Source organism: Ranitomeya variabilis, chromosome 2 (genome assembly GCF_051348905.1).
Source record: "Ranitomeya variabilis isolate aRanVar5 chromosome 2, aRanVar5.hap1, whole genome shotgun sequence".
Taxonomy (NCBI): Eukaryota; Metazoa; Chordata; class Amphibia; order Anura; family Dendrobatidae; genus Ranitomeya; species Ranitomeya variabilis.
In genome coordinates, this window is record NC_135233.1 from 251,402,722 (window position 1) to 251,423,408 (window position 20,687).

Here is a 20,687-nt window from a genome sequence, read left to right on the forward strand (position 1 = left end):
CTAAAAAAATTTTTTTTGTGGAAAAAAAAATATTTTTTATTTTCACAACTCTGCATTATAAACGTCTGTGAAGCACTTGGGCATTCAAAGTTCTCACCACACATCTAGATAAGTTCCTTGGGGGCTCTAGTTTCCAAAATGGGGTCACTTGTGGGGGGTTTCTACTGTTTAGGTACATCAGGGGCTCTGCAAATGCAACATAACGCCCGCAGACCATTCTATCAAAGTCTGCATTCCAAAACGGCGCTCCTTCCCTTCCGAGCTCTGCCATGCGCCCAAACAGTGGTATACCCCAACATATGGGGTATCAGCCTACTCAGCATAAATTGCACAATAAATTTTGGGGTCCAATTTCTCCTGTTACCCTTGAGAAAATAAAAACTTGGGGGCTAAAAAATCATTTTTGAGGGAAAAAAAAAGGATTTTTTATTTTCACGGCTCTACTTTATAAATTTCTGTGAAGAACTTGGGGGTTTAAAGTGCTCACCGCACATCTAGATAAGTTCCTTAAGTGGTCTAGTTTCCAAAATGGGGTCACTTGTGGGGGGTTTCTACTGTTTAGGCACATCAGGGGCTCTCCAAACGCGACATGGTGTCCGATCTCAATTCCAGCCAATTCTACATTGAAAAAGTAAAACGGCACTCCTTCTCTTCCAAGCTCTGCGGTGCGCCCAAACAGTGGTTTACCCCCACATATGGGGTATCGCCACACTCAGGAGAAATTGCACAACAACTTTTGTGGTCTAATTTCTCCTGTTACCCTTGCCAAAATAAAAATTTGGGGGCAAAAAGATCATTTTTGAAAAAAAAAATGCGACTTTTTATTTTCACGGCTCTACGCTATAACCTTCCGTGAAGCACCTGGGGGTTTAAAGTGCTCACCACACATCTAGATAAGTTCCTTAAGGGGTCTAGTTTCCAAAATGGTGTCACTTGTGGGGGGATTCCACTGTTTAGGCACATCAGTGGCTCTCCAAACGCGACATGGTGTCCGATCTCAATTCCAGCCAATTCTACATCGAAAAAGTAAAACGGCACTCCTTCTCTTCCAAGCTCTGCAGTGCGCCCAAACAGTGGTTTACCCCCACATATGGGGTATCGATGTACTCAGGAGAAATTGTGCAACAACTTTTGTGGTCTAATTTCTCCTGTTACCCTTGTGAAAATAAATATTTTGGGGCAAAAAGATCATTTTTGTGTAAACAAATGCGATTTTTTATTTTCACGGCTCTACTTTATAAACTTCTGTGAAGCACTTGGGGGCTGAAAGTGCTCACCACACATCTAGTTAAGTTCCTTAAGGGGTCTAGTTTCCAAAATGGGGTCACTTGTGGGGGGTTTCCACTGTTTAGGCACATCAGGGGCTCTCTAAACGTGACATGGCATCCGATCTCAATTCCAGCCAATTCTGCATTGAAAAAGTCAAACGGCGCTCCTTCTCTTCCAAGCTCTGCGGTGCGCCCAAACAGTGGTTTACCCCCACATATGGGGTATCGGCGTATTCAGGAGAAATTGCACAACAACATTTATGGTTAAATTTCTGTTTTTACACTTGTGAAAATAAAAAAAAATGGTTCTGAAGCAAAATGTTTGCAAAAAAAAGTTAAATGTTCATTTTTGCCTTCCACATTGTTTCAGTTCCTGTGAAGCACGTAAAGGGTTAATAAACTTCTTGAATGTGGTTTTGAGCACCTTGAGGGGTGCAGTGTTTAGAATGGTGTCACACTTGGTTATTTTCTATCATATTGACCCCTCAAAATGACTTCAAATGTGATGTGGTCCCTAAAAAAAAAAAAAATGGTGTTGTAAAAATGAGAAATTGCTGGTCAACTTTTAACCCTTATAACTCCCTAACAAAAAAAAATTTTGGTTCCAAAATTGTGCTCATGTAAAGTAGACATGTGGGAAATGTTGTTTATTAACTATTTTTTGTGACATATCTCTCTGATTTAAGGGCATAAAAATCCAAATTTTGAAAATTGCTAATTTTTAAATTTTTTTGCCATATTTCCATTTTTTTCATAAATAATCGCAAGTAATATCCAAGAAATGTTGCCACTAACATGAAGTACAGTATGTCACGAAAAAACAATCTCAGAATCAGCAGGATCCGTTGAAGCGTTCCAGAGTTATAACCTCATAAAGTGACAGTGGTCAGAATTGTAAAAATTGGCCTGGTCATTAAGTACCAAATTGGCTCTGTCACTAAGGGGTTAAGCCCTTCTCCTTGCGAGTGGCGGTTGTTTATCGCCCTCCGGGCTCCTCTTGCCAGTTTCTAGACCACTTTGCCACCTGGCTTACTCACTTCCTATCCTGTGACATCCCCGCCCTCATCATGGGAGATTTTAACATCCCCATCAATAATCCCCTCTCCCAATCTGCCTCTCATCTTCTTTCTCTAACGTCTTCATTCGGCCTCTCACAGTTTACTAATTCTCCTACGCATGAGGATGGGAATACTCTGGACCTGGTTTTCTCCCGTCCCGGCTCGCTGCATGACTTTACTAACTCCCCTCTCCCGCTCTCAGACCACAACCTTCTTTCCTTCTCTGTCAAGAATTGTCTCCTCACCCGGGACACCCCCACTTACCACACTTATCGGAATACACGTACCATTAATACCCAGCAGCTTGTGGACAATCGATTTAGCATTGTCACACTTCAATAATACACTGAAGAATGCCCTAGATGAAGCAACACCTTCTACACGCAGAAAGACCCGACACAGGCAATGGCAGCCCTGGCACACTATGCAAACACGCTTTCTTCAGTGTTGCTCAAGGTGTGCAAAGCGGCAGTGGAGAAAATCTCTCTTAGCAGAAGACTTCATCCACTATAAGTTCATGCTCAAAACCTATAACTCTGCCCTTTATCTGGCCAAACAATCCTACTTCACTGCCCTCATCACCTCACTATCCAACAACCCAAAACGACTTTTTGAAACCTTAAACTCCCTCCTGAAACCTAAAGTACAGGCCCCCATCACCAACCTCAGCGGTGAGGATCTGGCCACTTATTTCTTAGAAAAAATCAACCACATCCATCAGGATATCTCAGCGCAATCTCCTCAGTGCCTGGATCCCCTTCCCTGCCGCACCTCAAGCTCACTAGACACCTTTGAGCCTGTTTCAGAAGAAGTTTCCAAGCTCCTCGCTTCTGCTCGGCCTACAACCTGCAACAGTGACCCCACTCCTTCACATATCCTGCAGTCTCTCTCACCAGTGGTCACTACTCACCTGACTAAAATATTTAACCTCTCTCTTTCTTCAGGTATCTTTCCCTCCTCATTTAAATATGCCATCATAATCCCTTTACTTAAAAAGCCATCCCTGGACCAGAACTGCACTGCTAACTACAGACCTGTCTCTAACCTTTCCTTCATCTCTAAACTCCTGGAACGCTTGGTCCACTCCTGTCTAATCCGCTATCTCTCGGATAACTCTCTTCTTGACCCCTTACAATCTGGTTTCCGCTCTTTACACTCCACTGAAACTGCCCTCACTAAAGTCTCTAATGATCTAATAACAGCTAAATCCAAAGGTCATTGCTCTCTGCTGATTCTCCTGGATCTTTCTGCCGCATTTGACACTGTGGATCACCAGCTCCTCCTCACTATGCTCTGCTCTATAGGCCTCAAGGACACAGCCCTCTCCTGGTTCTCCTCCTACCTCTGGACCGCTCCTTCACTGTATCTTTTGCCAGCTCCTCTTCCTCTCCTCGTCCCCTTACTATCGGGGTTCCGCAAGGCTCAGTCCTAGGCCCCTTCCTCTTCTCTCTTTACACGGCCCCTACTGGACAATCAGCAGATTTGGGTTCCAGTATCATCTCTATGCTGATGACACCCAATTATAAACTTCTTCCCCCGACATCACCCCTACCCTAATTCAAAATACCAAGGATTGTCTGTCTGCTGTCTCTAACGTCATGTCCTCCCTCTACCTGAAACTAAATCTCTCCAAAATGGAACTTCTTGTGTTTCTCCCTTCTACTAACCTCACTCTACCCAACATCGAAATTACCCTGGAGGGTTCAACCATAACTCCCAAGCAGCATGCCCGCTGTCTTGGGGTCATATTCGACCTCGAACTTTCCTTTACTCCCTATATCCGATCACTCGCTCTTGTCTCCTGCATCTTAAAAACATCTCCAGAATCCGACCTTTTCTCACCGTTGAAACTGCTAAGACTCTTACTGTCGCTCTTATTCATTCTCGTCTGGACTACTGCAACTCTCTTCTAATCGGTCTCCCTCTTACCAAACTTTCTCCTCTCCAATCCATCTTGAATGCTGCAGCCAGAGTCATATTTCTGTCCAGCTGCTTCACCAATGCCTCCATCTTGTGCCAGTCTTTACACTGGCTACCCATTCGCTACAGGGTCCAATATAAACTCATCTCTCTCCCCCACAAAGCTCTTCACAGTTCTGCACCGCCTTATATCCCCTCTCTCATCTCTGTCTATCGCCCTACACGTGCCCTCCGTTCTACAAATGACCTAAGACTAACATCCCCTGTAATCTGAACCTCACACCTCCGTCTCCAAGACTTCTCTCGTGCTGCGCCAGCTCTCTGGAATGCACAACGATCAGACTGATACCTAGCCCCGACCTATTCAAGCGTGCTTTGAAAACCCATGTCTTCAAACAAGCCTACCACATCAACTACTCAGTAAACTAACTTTGCCCTGTTCCCTCCTTCCAAATATTATTCTGAATCTGCACCCTACTATTCATCTGTCTCCACACCCTCCATGCACATGATAACTGCACTTGATACTTGACTATTGCACTTAAACACACGGGCTGATGACCAGATCATGCAGCTTTGTATGAAAATCCCTATTTATTATAATTGCCAGACCTGAAATAACAATCACTTTTCACCTATTGTGTCCCCTCATTTCCTTGTAGATTGTAAGCTTGCGAGCAGGGACCTCACTCCTAATGTCACTGTTTAAATTGTCTTAACTCGTATCGAATTTATTGTTTGTACATGTCCCCGCTTAATTGTAAAGTGCTGCAGAATAGGTTGGCGCTATATAAATAAAAATTATTATTATTATTATTATTGCAGATCATCAGGCAACTGCAATGGAGAATGGGGATAATTTACATGTGCATAATCTCAAACATAACAGTGCACAAGGCAAGCAAGCCCCGCAACAGAAGAATTGTTATAGATGTGGACAAGATTTCCCTCACCACAAGAATAAATGTCCAGCTATAGGACAAACTTGCAGTAAATGTGGAAAAGGGAACCATTTTGCTGTTGTCTGCAAATCAACGTCCAACAAGTCTCGTCTGCCAATGACAAAGCCTGCAAATATAAAAATGGTAAATCAGGATATAGAAGAAATGTCTGTGGCTGAGAACTATGTGTTCACAACTTCTGTCACTGGCTCAGTGCAGTCTCCATTACACTCACCATCTGCAACACGGATATCACCTTTACAATAGATACAGGAGCTTCGGTGGATATCATAGACAGCAATGCTTATGAACAGTTGAAAACAAAGCCAGTCTTACAGCAAGTGCATACTAAAATATTTCCATATGGATCTAAAACACCTCTAGTTACAATGGGACAATTTGATGCTGAACTTAGCTATAAAGAAAATAGGCAGAAAACAACTTTTCACACATTGCAAGGATCAGGAGGCTGTCTTCTCAGCTATCACACTACCTTGAAGCTAGGACTCATCCAGATTGTTCATACCATAACCGACCCTGCAGACCTGGATGTACAAGCAATGGTGAACAGTTTTCCCTCCCTATTTAGTGGATTAGGAAAATTAAAGGACTCTCAAGAGCTTCTTCATGTGGATGACAGTGTTAGTCCAGTAGCCCAGGCTCACAGGTGTATTCCATTTCACCTGAGAAAGAAGGTAGAAAAGGAACTCCAATTACTCATGGATGATGATGTCATTAAAACTGTTTCTGGTCCCACTCCGTGGGTCTCTCCATTTGTGGTAGTTCCAAAGACTCCAGAGCAGGTGAGACTGTGTGTTGACATGCGCCTGCCCAACACTGCTATTCAAAGGGAAAGACACATCTCACCCACAATTGATGACATTATTCATTTATTAAATGGAGCAACCGTTTTTTTCAAAGCTCGACCTCAATAAGGGCTTTCATCAATTAGAATTGAGTCCAGAATCCAGATACTTAACAACATTTTCCACCCATGTGGGTCTCAGAAGATACAAAAGATTGACGTTTGGGGTCTGCTCAGCAGCGGAAATTTTTCAAGATACGATTAGGAGCGTCATTCAACATATTCCAAATGCCTTTAATTACAGTGCTAACATACTGGTTTTTGGGAAAACTCAAGCTGAACATAATCGTGCTCTATATGCTATATTTGAATGTCTGCTCTCTGCTGGACTCACTTTAAACAAAGAAAAATGCGAATTTGATAAAAATTAATTGGAGTTCTATGGTTACATTTTCTCGGCGGAAGGAGTACGACCTGATCCCAAGAAAGTGGAATCCATCAGAGCAGCTTCAATTCCACAGAATGCCAGTGAAACACCGGATTACTCACCGGTAATGCTCTTTTCCAGTCCACCACCTGACAGCACCATTGGAGGACGTCCTTCTTATCCGCAGTGGGACAGGAACCACAAGTTAAAAGGACCCTCCCCACTCCACCCACCAGTGTTTTTCCTGTCCCACTGTGGATAGGAACTGCAAGACGTAGCCTCCGACGGTGCTGTGCAGATGGTGGGGATCGGGGGGCCCAGCCTTTCCCTTCCCCGCCGCAAGATATCTGCGGCTGATACCTGCGATGGGGGGTCCCTCAGCCTCCCCCAGTGTAGCGCTGCTCCTGGGGCCAAGGTCCGTTTCTCCTTGCTGGGGCTCTCGGCCCGGGCGCTGTCTGCTGCAGCGGCGGCTGTTCCCGCATGCGGCCGCAGCCGTTTCGGCGGGGGCTCTCTGTGCAGCAGCCGCTGCCGGCTCCAGGACACGCGGCCGCGTCACTTCCGGTCGGCGGCCGCGTCACTTCCGGTCGCGGCAAGCATCGGACCGGAGGACGCCAGCGCCAGCGCCGGCCTTCAGGAAGGCCTTTTCTCAGCATGGTCGACCGCGCGGGGCGCGGTAAGGAGGCAGGATCAACCAGGTAAAACCTATATAAGCATACAATGGGGGTCGTTGTTCCGCCGGCTATCCTGACAAAAGGTGCACACGGCTGTATTGTAATATTATCCTCATCATGGAGGACACTACCAGACCTGAGGGGACTGACCAGCTTCAGGGGCACGTGAGTAGGCTATGTAAAGCCATACCACAAAGCCCACCCCTCCCCCCCCCCGCTTCCCTACTTACGGTGCCACGTATGTCTATTTACCCTAGGCTGAGCCTCCCATCCCCACAACTGAAAGGAAAAAATCGGGGAAGAATAAATGCCCGATTTGTGCCACTAAGTTTCCAGAAAATTGGCGGAAACCATTGTGCAGATCGTGCACATCCAAAATTGTGGGTGATGAGCAGACAGCACTACTATCCAGCATGAGGACCATGATTCGACAGGAGGTTCAGGCTTCTATCTCAGGCTTGAATCTTCCCCAGACTCAGTCAGAACCACAGACTTCACGGAAGAGGCCAAGGGAGTCTAGCCCTTCTTCCGAGGGTGAGGTTTCGGAGGATTCTGACCAGGAAGAAAGAGACGGATCTGTGGGCAAAGGGAAGAGATATCTCTTCGCCGCAGCAGACACAGATGAACTTCTTTATGCTGTACGTAACACCATGCAGCTACAAGATACACCAGAGGAAACCTCGATCCAGGACGAGATGTTTGGCGGATTACATGCCCAGGTGACAAAAGTCTTCCCCGTCAACAACCACATCCGTTCCATGATCCTGGAAGAGTGGCAGGAAGCGGAGAAGAAGCTAGTGATTCCCAGGGACTTTAGACTTCGTCTGCCCTACAACCCTGAGGACATTAAAGTGTGGGATGAAGTTCCCAAGATCGATGTCCCACTAGCAAAGGTGGCGAAGAAGACCTCAATTCCATTTGAGGACTCTTCTGCGTTAAAGGATCCTATGGATCGTAAAGCGGATGGTTTGCTAAGGAGAACTTGGGAGTCCTCCGCGGCAATAATACGGGCCAATATAGCGGCAACTTCCGTAGCCCGGTCAATGCACTTATGGATTGACGACTTAGAGGATCACCTCAAAGCCAAGACTTCTAGAGAGGTTATCCTTAAATCATTGCCTTTGCTCAAACTCGCAACAGGCTTTATGGCGGACGCTTCTGCCGAATCTGTACGGTTTGCGGCTAGAAGCGAAGCCCTGTCTAACGCGGCCAGAAGTGCCATATGGCTAAAGACCTGGTCGGGGGATCTCCAGTCAAAAAATAAATTGTGTGGAATCCCATTCTCAGGAAATAAAGTATTTGGGCCGATTCTAGACGATATTCTAGAAAAAGCCTCAGATAAAAAGAAGGGTTTTCCTGAGGAGAATACCAAAAAATATCAACCCTTTCGTAGGTCCCGACCTGGTCAGAGGACAAACTACAAGGGGAAAGGGAAGACTGGGAGGTGGTCTTATCCCAAGGGTGGAAAGGGTAGAGACTCCATCTTCCCTAGTGCAGGCACACCAAAGTCAAATAAATGACATAAAGGTGGGAGGTCGATTACGGAAATTTCTAGGGGGTTGGCAGAAGGTATCCCAGAATCCTTGGATTCTACAAGTAGTTGCACAGGGATACAAATTAGAGTTCTCCAGCAGTCCCCCAGAAAGATTTGTAGTGACCCGACCTTGTCCGCTCTCCGACTCCTCCATGTGGACAAACATTCAGGAGCTGTTAGAATTAGAAGCGATTGTGCCAGTTCCCATCTCAGAAAGAGGCAGAGGCCATTATTCCCATTTGTTTTCAATAAAGAAACCATCCGGAGACTCCCGGACGATTATAAATTTAAAACCATTAAACAAATGGGTCCGGTACAAAAGATTCCGGATGGAATCTATAAGATCCACGACACCTCTAATAGACAAAGACATGGTAATGTGTACCCTAGACCTAAGCAACGCATACTATCATGTCCCGATACACCTCTCCTACCAAAAGTTCCTGAGGTTCGCCATAATGAACAGGGGGATTGTACATCACTTCCAGTTCAGATGTCTCCCCTTCGGGCTTGCTTCAGCGCCCAGAATCTTTACCAAGCTGATGTCGGAAGTGGTGGTCTATCTAAGGAATCAGAATGTGACCATAGTCCCATACCTGGACGACTTCCTGATAATGGCGAAATCACAGAAACTCCTCAAGATAGACTGCACGTTCACTCTTTCCATCCTACAGGAGCTGGGGTGGATCGTGAACTGGAAAAAGTCCTGCCTGGTCCCAAATTCCAGAATAAAATTTTTGGGAGTGATCTTAGATTCCAATCTAAGAACATCTTTTTTACCAGAAGACAGACAAGAGACCTTGATCAGGCACATCCACCATTTCAGAAGAAGTACCCCCTCCATAAGAGAGGCAATGAGGATACTCGGTTTCATGACAGCATGCATACCCTGTGTGAGATGGAGCCAATTCCACTCGCGGAAGTTGCAAAGAGAAGTCCTAGGATCTTGGAACAGAAAACAAAGTTCCCTAGACAGGAAGATGCTTGTGTCTCCTTCGGTAAAGAAATCCCTAACCTGGTGGACCACACCAGCGAACCTGAGAGAGGGAGTTCCATGGATACTCGATCCCTGTGTTACGGTTACCACAGACGCCAGTCAATACGGATGGGGCGGTCATATAGGGAGAACATACTACCAGGGAGAATGGACTCCTCAAATTGCCGCAAGATCGTCGAATTTCAGAGAGCTGTACGCGATCTGGAAAGTGTTGTGCCAGGCCCAGTCATTGGTCCGAGACAAACACGTGAGAATACTGTCCGACAATGTCACAGCAGTGGCATTTCTGAGACACCAGGGAGGTCCGAGACATCCACCACTGCAACACTTAGCAGACCAGATTTTCAGGTGGGCAGAAAGATCTGTCAAATCCATCTCGGCAGTTCACCTGGAAGGTGCCAAGAATCAGGTTGCAGATTTCCTGAGCCGAAAGTCGGTACATCCCGGAGAATGGGAATTGAACCCGGAAGTATTCAGCAGTCTGTGCCAGAAATGGGGAACGCCTCAGGTGGACCTCTTTGCCACCAGGTCAAACACAAAGGCCAGAGCATTTTTTTCTCTGAATCCTCTAGATGGAGCCACAGGAGTAGACGCCTTGTCTCAGTATTGGGGAGAAGGTCTCCTATACGCTTTTCCGCCTCTTCCTCTGATACCGAAGACACTCAGGAAGATACGAGACGAAAGAGCAACCGTAATCCTGGTGGTTCCTTTCTGGCCGAAAAGGAGCTGGTTTTCTCTACTGTCCAGGATGTCAACAGAAGAACCAGTCTTTCTACCGAACAGGCAGGACCTTCTACTTCAGGGTCCAGTATTCCACAAGAATCCAGACTCTTTTCACCTATCTGCTTGGATCCTGAACGGCAAACCCTAAGATCTAGAGGCCTGTCAGAAGATGTCATTACCACACTCCAGGCAAGCAGAAAGCCGGTGACTTCGGCGATTTACAACAAGATCTGGAAGCGGTATTGTTCCTTTCTGGGAAAAGGTCATGTGGATACTTCAAAACCAGATATCCCCAAAATCCTCGATTTCCTGCAACTCGGATTTGACAAGGGCCTTCGGCCTAGCACTCTAAAAGTACAGATTGCAGCACTTAGTGTATTTTTTGATACATCACTAGCCTCCCATCCCTGGATAGCCAGATTTTCCAGGGCCACACAGAGAATGAGGCCACTTGTGAGGAAATCAACTCCTCCTTGGGACCTAAACTTGGTCCTTAACACTTTGTGTAAAACCCCTTACTTACTGTCAGAAGATATGGACATAGCCAATCTCTCCTTTAAAACCGCCTTCCTGATTGCCATCACATCGGCTAAAAGGCTAGGGGAGATGCAGGCTCTTTCTATCCAGAACCCATATCTTCAAATCTTTGACGACAGAATAGTCTTCAAACATAACCCAGCTTTCCTCCCCAAAGTAGTATCATCTACCAATATAAATCAGGAGATAATCCTTCCTTCTTTCTGCCAACACCCTAAAAACGCAAAAGAAGGGGTCTACCATAACCTTGACGTTAGGGAGACTGTTCTAAAATACCTGGGGGCGACAAAAAGCTGGAGACGGGACACTAACTTATTTATTCAATACGGTGGTCCAAATAGGGGTTGCAAGGCAGCAAAATCAACCATTGCTAGGTGGATTAAAAACATGATTAGCCTAGCATATACAAACCAAGGGAAAGATCCCCCGGACACTCTTAGGGCCCACTCAACACGAGCCATTTCTACATCATGGGCAGAGAGGGGGGGTGCCTCAGCTGAGCAAATCTGTAGGGCGGCGACTTGGACTAGTCTTTCTACCTTTGCTAGACACTATAAATTAGATGTCGTATCAGACCAATTAGCCTTTGGTAGAAAAGTCTTACATGCAGTAGTCCCACCCTAGTTAACATCCTTTGGTATTCTCCAATGGTGCTGTCAGGTGGTGGACTGGAAAACGGTAATTAGTTCTTACCGGTAATTGTATTTCCAGGAATCCACCTGACAGCACTACTAGTTCCCTCCCACTGCAAACTTTTACTACTGACTAATGTGATGTAACATTGGTGTGTAATTGTAAATAAACTCTCTTTTTTGCATCCATCCAGATGTGGTACTTAGAAAATCACTGGTGGGTGGAGTGGGGAGGGTCCTTTTAACTTGTGGTTCCTGTCCCACTGCGGATAAGAAGGACGTCCTCCAATGGTGCTGTCAGGTGGATTCCTGGAAATACAATTACCGGTAAGAACTAATTACCGTTTTATAGAGCCACGACAGCACCCACTTGAGAGAGGGGATCCGCCCCTAGGAACAGGAAACCCTATGGAGAGATAAAAGGGGCGGTCCCCCTCGCTCCCACAGTTGGGTTACAGAGATTGCGAGGAACCGCCCACCAGAATTAGTAGGCAATTTGATTTCATCATTTATCATTAGTTAACTTAAGTATGGCTAACTACAAGAACCAAAAACACCCTTAATTGTGCTTCTATAAAAATAACTCATTAGGGTGGGAAGTAAAGGGGTGCTGTCGTGGCTCTATAAAAGAGCATTACCGGTGAGTAATCCGGTGTTTTCTCTTCGCCACGACAGCACCCACTTGAGAGACTTTCAGAGATAGTCATTTGGGAGGGATCACAGTGTTAAGAACTGATCTACCAAAGGATAGGTCAGATGAAGAAGATAAATCCAATCTATAGTGATTATAGAAGGTAGTAGGAGAAGCCCAGGTTGCGGCCTTACATATTAGTTCTATTGGAACTTCAGCTCGCTCGGCCCAGGATGATGCTATCGCCCGAGTGGAATGTGCTTTTACAGTCTCAGGCGGGTTCTCCCCTTTGGATGAATAGGCCAGACATATTGCATCCCGAATCCACCGAGATAAAGTACCCTTCGTGATTCCATCTCCTTTTCTATGGCCCTGGAAGGAAATAAAGAGAGCCCTGCTCTTCCTCCAGGCGCTAGTTCTATCTAAATAGGCTAATATGGCTCTCCTCACATCTAATGTGTGGTATTTTTGTTCTTCCTGATTCGTAGGGTTATCATAGAAGGAGGGAAGAAAAATTTATTGTGACATATGAAATTTAGTGCATACTTTGGGTAAGTAGGAAGGGTCTGTTTTTAGGACAATTCTATCTGGAAATATAGACATAAACGGTGGATCTATCGATAATGCCTGTATGTCACTCACTCTTCTAGCTGATACTAACGCGACAAGAAGAGCTGTCTTGATGGAGACATGTTTTATGTGAGCTGAATGTAGTGGCTCAAAGGGGTGGTCTGTTAGAGCTTCAAGGACTAAATTAACATCCCAAGGTGGTACATGGGGAATTTGAACTATCTCTGACCTTTGGCAAGCTGCGATAAACCTGGCTACCCACCTGTCACCTGCAATATCGTGACCATATAAAGCACCAAGCGCAGAAATATGCACTCTTAAGGTACTGACTGCCAGACCCAAATCGCGCCCTTTTTGAAGAAATTCTAGAATCATAGGGATATGAATTTTGTTTGATAGTGCTGTTGGGTAGAGGTTTAAAATTTTTTTCCACACTCTCATATAAATGGATGTGGTGGATTTTTTCCTACTTAGTAGCAGAGTGTCGATTACTTTGTTAGAAAATCCTCTCATTTTTAGCAGCTGCCTCTCAAATGCCAGGCTGTCAACCGCAGACCCTTCACATGAGGGTGGTTGAAGGGGCCCTGGAAGAGAAGATCCTGATCCTCCGGAAGGATCCACGGGTCTGAGATCGACATGGCTCTCAGCCAGGAAAACCATGGCCTCTTGGGCCAAAACGGAGCTATTAAGATCACGTTTGCTCTGTCCTCCCTTATCTTCCTGATCACAGTTGGAAGAAGTATTAATGGGGGAAAGGCATATGCTTTCTGGAATGTCCATGGGACTTGCAGAGCATCGAAGATATCTGGATTGTCTTATCGGAACAAAGAAGCGAACCTTTTGACTTGTCTGTTTTGTCTCGTCGCGAAAAGGTCTATCTCGGGAGTGCCCCATTTTTTGATTATCATTAAAAAGATACGACGGCTGAGAACCCACTCTCCTTGGCGGAGAGTGTGGCGGCTGAGGAAATCCGCTTTTTGATTGTCGACTCCTCTTACATGCAGTGCTGACAAGGATAGGAGGTGCTCCTCTGCTATGGATAGAATGTCGCCGGCTATAGACATGAGAGCTTCTGATCTTGTTCCCCCTTGGTGGTTTATGTATGCCACCGCTGTCATGTTGTCTGAAAAGATTCTTGTATGCGTTCCGTGTAACTGCGGAAGAAATTTACATATGGCATGATAGATAGCCTTCAGTTCTTTTTTATTAGAAGAATCATTCGATTCTCTAAGAGACCACAGACCTTGAACTATTTGATCTCCTAAGTGTGCTCCCCAACCACTAGGACTGGCATCGGTAAAGATTGTTTTTGAAGGTTTAACCACCCAGGGAACCCCACTGGTAAAATGACTCTGGTCTAACCACCAGGTAAGAGAATTTAACACGTCTGATGGTAAAGATAACCGACTATCTAATTGGCCTTGTAACCTCTCTTCTTCCTGTAGAATTTGATACTGTAATTTCCTACTATGGAATTGAGCCCACGGGACAGCCGGAATACACGATGTGAAAGAACCAAGAAGGGACATCCCTTCTCTTAGAGAAATTAGGGGGTTATTAATCACCGATTGTACCTTGTTTATAATTGTTGATTGCTTAGAGTCGGGAAGAAAGCACCTTTGATTTGTAGAATCTAGAATAAGCCCTAGGAATGTTTGTCGAGTTGTGGGGAACAATTTGGATTTTTCCCAGTTTACTAACCACCCCAATTCCTGCAGGGATGAAATTGTATCCAGTAAACGTTGATGGCATTGGGAAAGGGAGTTGCCCACTACCAAAAGGTCATCTAAATATGGTATTACCAGTGTGTCTTTTAATCTTAAATATGACATTACTTCAGACATTAATTTTGTGAAGACTCTCGGAGCTATCGACAGTCCAAAGGGCATTGCTGTGTATTGATAATGCTTTACTTGACCTTCCATCATAACTGCCACCCGTAGATATTGCTGATGTTCGATGAAGATTGGTAGATGGTAATACGCATCTTTAAGGTCAAGTACTGCCATAAAGCAATGGGGAAACAAGCTTTATAGTTGATCGTATAGATTCCATTTTAAAGGTTTGGTTTTTTAAGAAGACGTTTAGTCTTTTCAGGTTAATTATCGTTCTGAACGATCCGTCTGGTTTCGGAATCAAAAATAAAGGGGAATAAAAACCCCTTCCTCTTTGATGAAAAGGGACTTCCACTAGTACCCCTTTGGACAGGAGATTTATTATTTCCTGTTCTAAGGCCTCTTGTTGTGACTGAGACCTTAAGGAAGTCAATAAGAATGAGTCCGGAGGGACTCGGGCAAATTTTAATTTTAGACCCGTAGATATAAGGCTAGTTGCCCATGGATTGGAAGTCATTGTCAGCCATTGTGAAGAGAAGAAAGAACCTACCACCAACGGGTAGATCTGTCCTAACGGGGTTTATCCTCAGGCTTGAATGGACGTTTTCTGAAAAACGCTCCTTTCTGTTTAAAGTCTTTATTAGCCCAGCGGTCTTGGTTTTTATAGTCTTTTCTCCTATTAAACATGGGCTTTCGGAACGCTCTCCTGTAGGATGGAAGATAAGTATTATTGGGGAACCCCTTCTTCCTCTCACCCGCTTTAGTTAGTATCTCATCTAACTTGGTACCAAATAGGTACTCACCCTGGCATGGAAGACCACATAATTTAGACTTTGTTTGGGGATCTCCTTTCCACCCCTTTAGCCATAAGGCTCGACGAGCGGCGTTAGTCAGACCTGCCGATTTGGCAGCTAGCCGTATGGAATCAGCTGAGGAATCCGCTAAAAAGGCTGTAGCTCCTCTGATTAATGGTATGGAAGAAATCAGTCTATCTCGGGAAAGGCCGCTTTTTAATCCTTCTTCTAAATCATTCAACCAGACTAACATGGACCTGGCAGTGCATGTGGCTGATATAGCCGGCCTGAAAGCTCCTGTACAGGATTCCCATGCTCTTTTTAAAAGGGTATCCGCTTTCCGGTCCAGCGGGTCTTGCAAGGAGCCGGAATCTTCCACGGGTAGCAAAGATTTCCTAGAAGTGGAAGCCACTGCAGCATCTACCTTTGGGGCTTTTAACCATATGGAGAAATCTTCATCATTAAAGGGATAGCGCCTTTTTGACGAAGACGGCAATCCTCTTTGTCCCTGGCTTTCCCACTCCTTTTTTACTACATTTTTAATTGCTGGAATTACAGGGGAAAGGTATGTTTCCACGGTAAGTAAACGCTGCTTGTTTGACGCTGCAGCGTCAAACAAGCAGCGTCCAGATGTTCCAGCATAGTGGAGGGGATTTTATGAAATCCCGTCTCCACTATGCGTGGAAACCCGCACGCGGCGGCTCTGCGACTCCGGACATGCTGCGCGTCTTTTCAGATCGCAGCATGTCCGTACACCTTATCACAGGCATATCACAGGGCCCTATGGCGAGGGGTGCGATGATCCCGGATGTGTACTGTACACATCCGGCACCATCGCGTCCCAGAAAGGGGGCGGGGCTTAGCGCCGAGCGGCTTCGCCGCTGCGGCGATACCGCCGCCCCTCCGGACCGTGGAGCCATACCCAAAGAAGGTTTTTTCCTCTCTGATAGGCCTGCAAACATCACGTCCTGTGGTGTTTTAGGGATTTTTGTGTCCTCAATACCCATAGTGTTACAAACTGATCTGACTAAATTATCGATACTGTCTGTGGGAAAGCATGTATCCCGCTCATCATCTGAGGAAATGATCCTTTGGGAACCATCCGAATCTTTATCTTCAAACTCAGAGGACTGCTCAGACCTGGGGGAATTATATTTTTTCCTACCCTCGGGAATTTTTTCCGAGCTTCGGAAGGCCTGTAATTCTTCTCTAATCATACTTCTTATATCTTCCGACCTTACTGAAGATTCCTCTCGTAAGGTGGATTCGATGCAAGGCTGGCACAGCTTTTTTAAATAACTATCAGGGAGCGGCTGAGAGCATGAAGCACATTGTATGTGTTTGGTTTTCCCCGTTCTTTCTGCCTAAGGAATATAGACAAAGAGGGGGAGTACAGGTCCTTCTCAAAAAATTAGCATATAGTGTTAAATTTCATTATTTACCATAATGTAATGATTACAATTAAACTTTCATATATTATAGATTCATTATCCACCAACTGAAATTTGTCAGGTCTTTTATTGTTTTAATACTGATGATTTTGGCATACAACTCCTGATAACCCAAAAAACCTGTCTCAATAAATTAGCATATCAAGAAAAGGTTCTCTAAACGACCTACTACCCTAATCTTCTGAATCAACTAATTAACTCTAAACACATGCAAAAGATACCTGAGGCTTTTAAAAACTCCCTGCCTGGTTCATTACTCAAAACCCCCATCATGGGTAAGACTAGCGACCTGACAGATGTCAAGAAGGCCATCATTGACACCCTCAAGCAAGAGGGTAAGACCCAGAAAGAAATTTCTCAACAAATAGGCTGTTCCCAGAGTGCTGTATCAAGGCACCTCAATGGTAAGTCTGTTGGAAGGAAACAATGTGGCAGAAAACGCTGTACAACGAGAAGAGGTGACCGGACCCTGAGGAAGATTGTGGAGAAGGACCGATTCCAGACCTTGGGGAACCTGAGGAAGCAGTGGACTGAGTCTGGTGTGGAAACATCCAGAGCCACCGTGCACAGGCGTGTGCAGGAAATGGGCTACAGAGAAGCAGCACTGGACTGTTGCTAAGTGGTCCCAAGTACTTTTTTCTGATGAAAGCAAATTTTGCATGTCATTCGGAAATCAAGGTGCCAGAGTCTGGAGGAAGACTGGGGAGAAGGAAATGCCAAAATGCCTGAAGTCCAGTGTCAAGTACCCACAGTCAGTGATGGTGTGGGGTGCCATGTCAGCTGCTGGTGTTGGTCCACTGTGTTTCATCAAGGGCAGGGTCAATGCAGCTAGCTATCAGGAGATTTTGGAGCACTTCATGCTTCCATCGGCTGAAATGCTTTATGGAGATGAAGATTTCATTTTTCAGCACGACCTGGCACCTGCTCACAGTGCCAAAACCACTGGTAAATGGTTTACTGACCATGGTATTACTGTGCTCAATTGGCCTGCCAACTCTCCTGACCTGAACCCCATAGAGAATCTGTGGGATATTGTGAAGAGAAAGTTGAGAGACGCAAGACCCAACACTCTGGATGAGCTTAAGGGCTTAAGGCCGCTATTGAAGCATCCTGGGCCTCCATAACATCTCAGCAGTGTCACAGGCTGATTGCCTCCATGCCACGCCGCATTGAAGCAGTCATTTCTGCCAAAGGATTCCCGACCAAGTATTGAGTGCATAACTGAACATTATTATTTGATGGTTTTTTTGTTTGGTATTAAAAAACACTTTTATTTGATTGGTCGGGTGAAATATGCTAATTTATTGAGACAGGTTTTTTGGGTTATCAGGAGTTGTATGCCAAAATCATCAGTATTAAAACAATAAAAGACCTGACAAATTTCAGTTGGTGGATAATGAATCTATAATGTATGAAAGTTTAATTGTAATCATTACATTATGGTAAATAATGAAATTTAACACTATATGCTAATTTTTTGAGAAGGACCTGTATAATCAGCCTAAGGGGGTACACACACACACTCACCCAGTGAGGTTGTTGTTACAATACCGGCTGATGAGGAGGAGACGGAGGCACAGATTGAACCGACCGGCCTGATTTCTTTTTTTTTTTTTTTAACAGGAACATGTTTAATTCCAAACCAGAAGAAACAAGAAACATGTAACTTGCAATGCTTTATAAGGAGGCAGAGGAGTTTTTCTTATGGGATAATAATGCAGTCATATGTCCCGTCTTCACAAAGAAAAAAATGGGAAAAGCCAGCATCTTGTCTGTAGAGTGAATTGGTAGCAGTGTCTCTGGAGCTACGGAAGGGCAGCCTGGTTCAGAAGGGCAGAACGTGAATCAGAACCAGAGAAGAGGTGAGGGGAGGGAGGACCTGAGAACATGGTAGTGTCAAACACATGAGCTGCTGAAAAGAAGATGATAGCGTAACGGTTCCCCACCACCTACATCACAATTACTTTTCTGTTCTGCCCTAGTGCGGCCACTACCTGGAATCCATCCAGAGAGTCAGCGTCACATCACTACTCCTAATTCCACTGGAGAGAGCAAGGCGATCATGTCCAATAAACTGAGACCATTGAGACAAACCAGGCAGCTCCTGGCAAGCTCTCACACAAACATAGCCGAGGCAGCCTATGGGAAGGTAACGTAAGCAGGTGGTAATGTCTCTGCAGTATAATCTGATCGCCCTGCATGGGTCTGTGCAGATGGCAGGGCCAGGAGAGCGCAGTGGTCACATGTTGGTGCTGAGTCGAGATTGACTGTTAGCTGGTGTCAGTTCTCCTTGGCTTCCTTCCCTGGGAGGTGACTTGACATGTATCTGGTTACGCAGGACAGCAGCTCGTAGGATCATGGCTTTGGCTCTTCTCTGAAACTCTCTCCCCATCTGTAATGACTTCTCAAATGTGGTGCTGCGCTGGTCCACGTCTCGTGCATATAAGATCTTGCTATGAGAATCGATGCGAGCATTTATTAACCCTTCAAGGATGAGTTGAGTCAGTTCGTCCTCAAGCGCAGACACCGTGGTGTTAAATGCAGTGGCCATTTTATACATGTCTGCTGATACATATGGGCTGAAATACTGTATAAGAGCACGGTTCCGGATCTGAGTATACAGTGTGCGGACGTGAGAAGCGAGATACATGTCCAGAAGCAGGTTATCCTTCATTTCATCCAACATCTTTAGACAGGATGCGTACTTGGACTCATAGAATTTGAATATAATATCACGGACTTGAGGCTCCAGCTCCAGGAACAGTTTGAAAGAACTGCTAGAGATGACATTCCTTTGCAGCTCTTGACGGTCAAACGTGGCCAGGGCACAGAGACCCCCGTACACTGCAACATTACTAGAGGAAAGAAGCTCTGGAAAGTCACAATGATCAAACGATGCCAGTAGAAAGCATTTTGCTGCTTGCTTATATTTTCGAGCTGCGAGCTCTGCCAACCCTGCAGCACACTTTAGTTTGGTTAGCACAGACTGCGTCTGACTGTCTCTTTCTCCTCGTTGCTCAGCAATCTCCGGTGTGGACTCCGCTTTACTGACATAGCTGAGGACGTGAGACCAGTTCTGGAGATACACGCTGACCTTGATAACATTCAAGCACATGTTGATGACGTGCTTAGCACTGGTACAGTAGTCTCTAGCGCGGGAATAGCATTTCAGTGCGTTGCTTAGGTCTCCACAATCCAAGTAATGATCCCCCAAATCATCATGGCCCCTCCTAATGCTTTCTTTGATGGAATTCCCCTTATAATTCTTCAGGTCAGTGTCCAATTTTTCCAGTTTCAGAAGTGCTTTTTTACGAGTTGCCTCCACCCAGGATGTGTCCAATGGAGGAGGGTCCAGCGAGCCTTCGGGCAAAGCATCCGGTACATTTTGCAGTTCCCTTGATGCCTCCGTCAGCTTCCGATGAATCTCCTCATACACGTCAACATTAAAAGTTCGCTGTACAAACGATAGAGCCATTTTTAGAGCTTCAACCCGCAGCTGAGGGCACCGATCTGCAATAAACTGCAGCCTCTCAATACGCATGAGGCCACTGTAGCTGGAAGCATACTGCTCCAGGTCCAGGGTAGGGTTTTCCACCAAATAATTGATATCCGGGACATTCTGCTGGTCATCCTGGGGGTCGGCATCAATCTGCATGGGTTCGACAGCCCCCTCAAATAGTGCGTAGTTGCATTGGCCGGTGCTCAGGATCCATTCTCCGGAGGCACCCGGCATGAAGTCATCTGCCCCTGACAAAGATGGTGAGCTGGAGCTACTCTTCAGTTGTTTCTGACTGTCTGAATTCTCCGACATTGACCCAGAGCTTACCTGCAGGTTGAAAACTTGCACCGGGAGAGGCATCTTCCCCTCGTTTTCCGTTGCTCCGACCCGGACT

General features: G+C 45.6%; 1 protein-coding gene across 2 annotated transcripts; it reads right to left on the reverse strand.

Annotated features, from left to right (window-relative positions):
- Window positions 1-18,418: 18,418 nt before the first annotated feature.
- LOC143805355 (COP9 signalosome complex subunit 1) lies at window positions 18,419-20,687 on the reverse strand. 2 transcript variants are annotated; one of them, XM_077284595.1, is made up of 2 exons: window positions 20,621-20,687; window positions 18,419-20,464 (listed from the first exon to the last, which is right to left on the reverse strand). In XM_077284595.1, exons 1-2 carry the CDS (start codon window positions 20,651-20,653, stop codon window positions 19,034-19,036), a joined length of 1,464 nt encoding a protein of 487 aa, XP_077140710.1. In that variant the 5' UTR covers window positions 20,654-20,687; the 3' UTR covers window positions 18,419-19,033. The 2 variants fall into 2 exon arrangements, with proteins under 2 accessions (XP_077140710.1, XP_077140709.1); XM_077284594.1 differs by having other exon boundaries at window positions 18,419-20,653.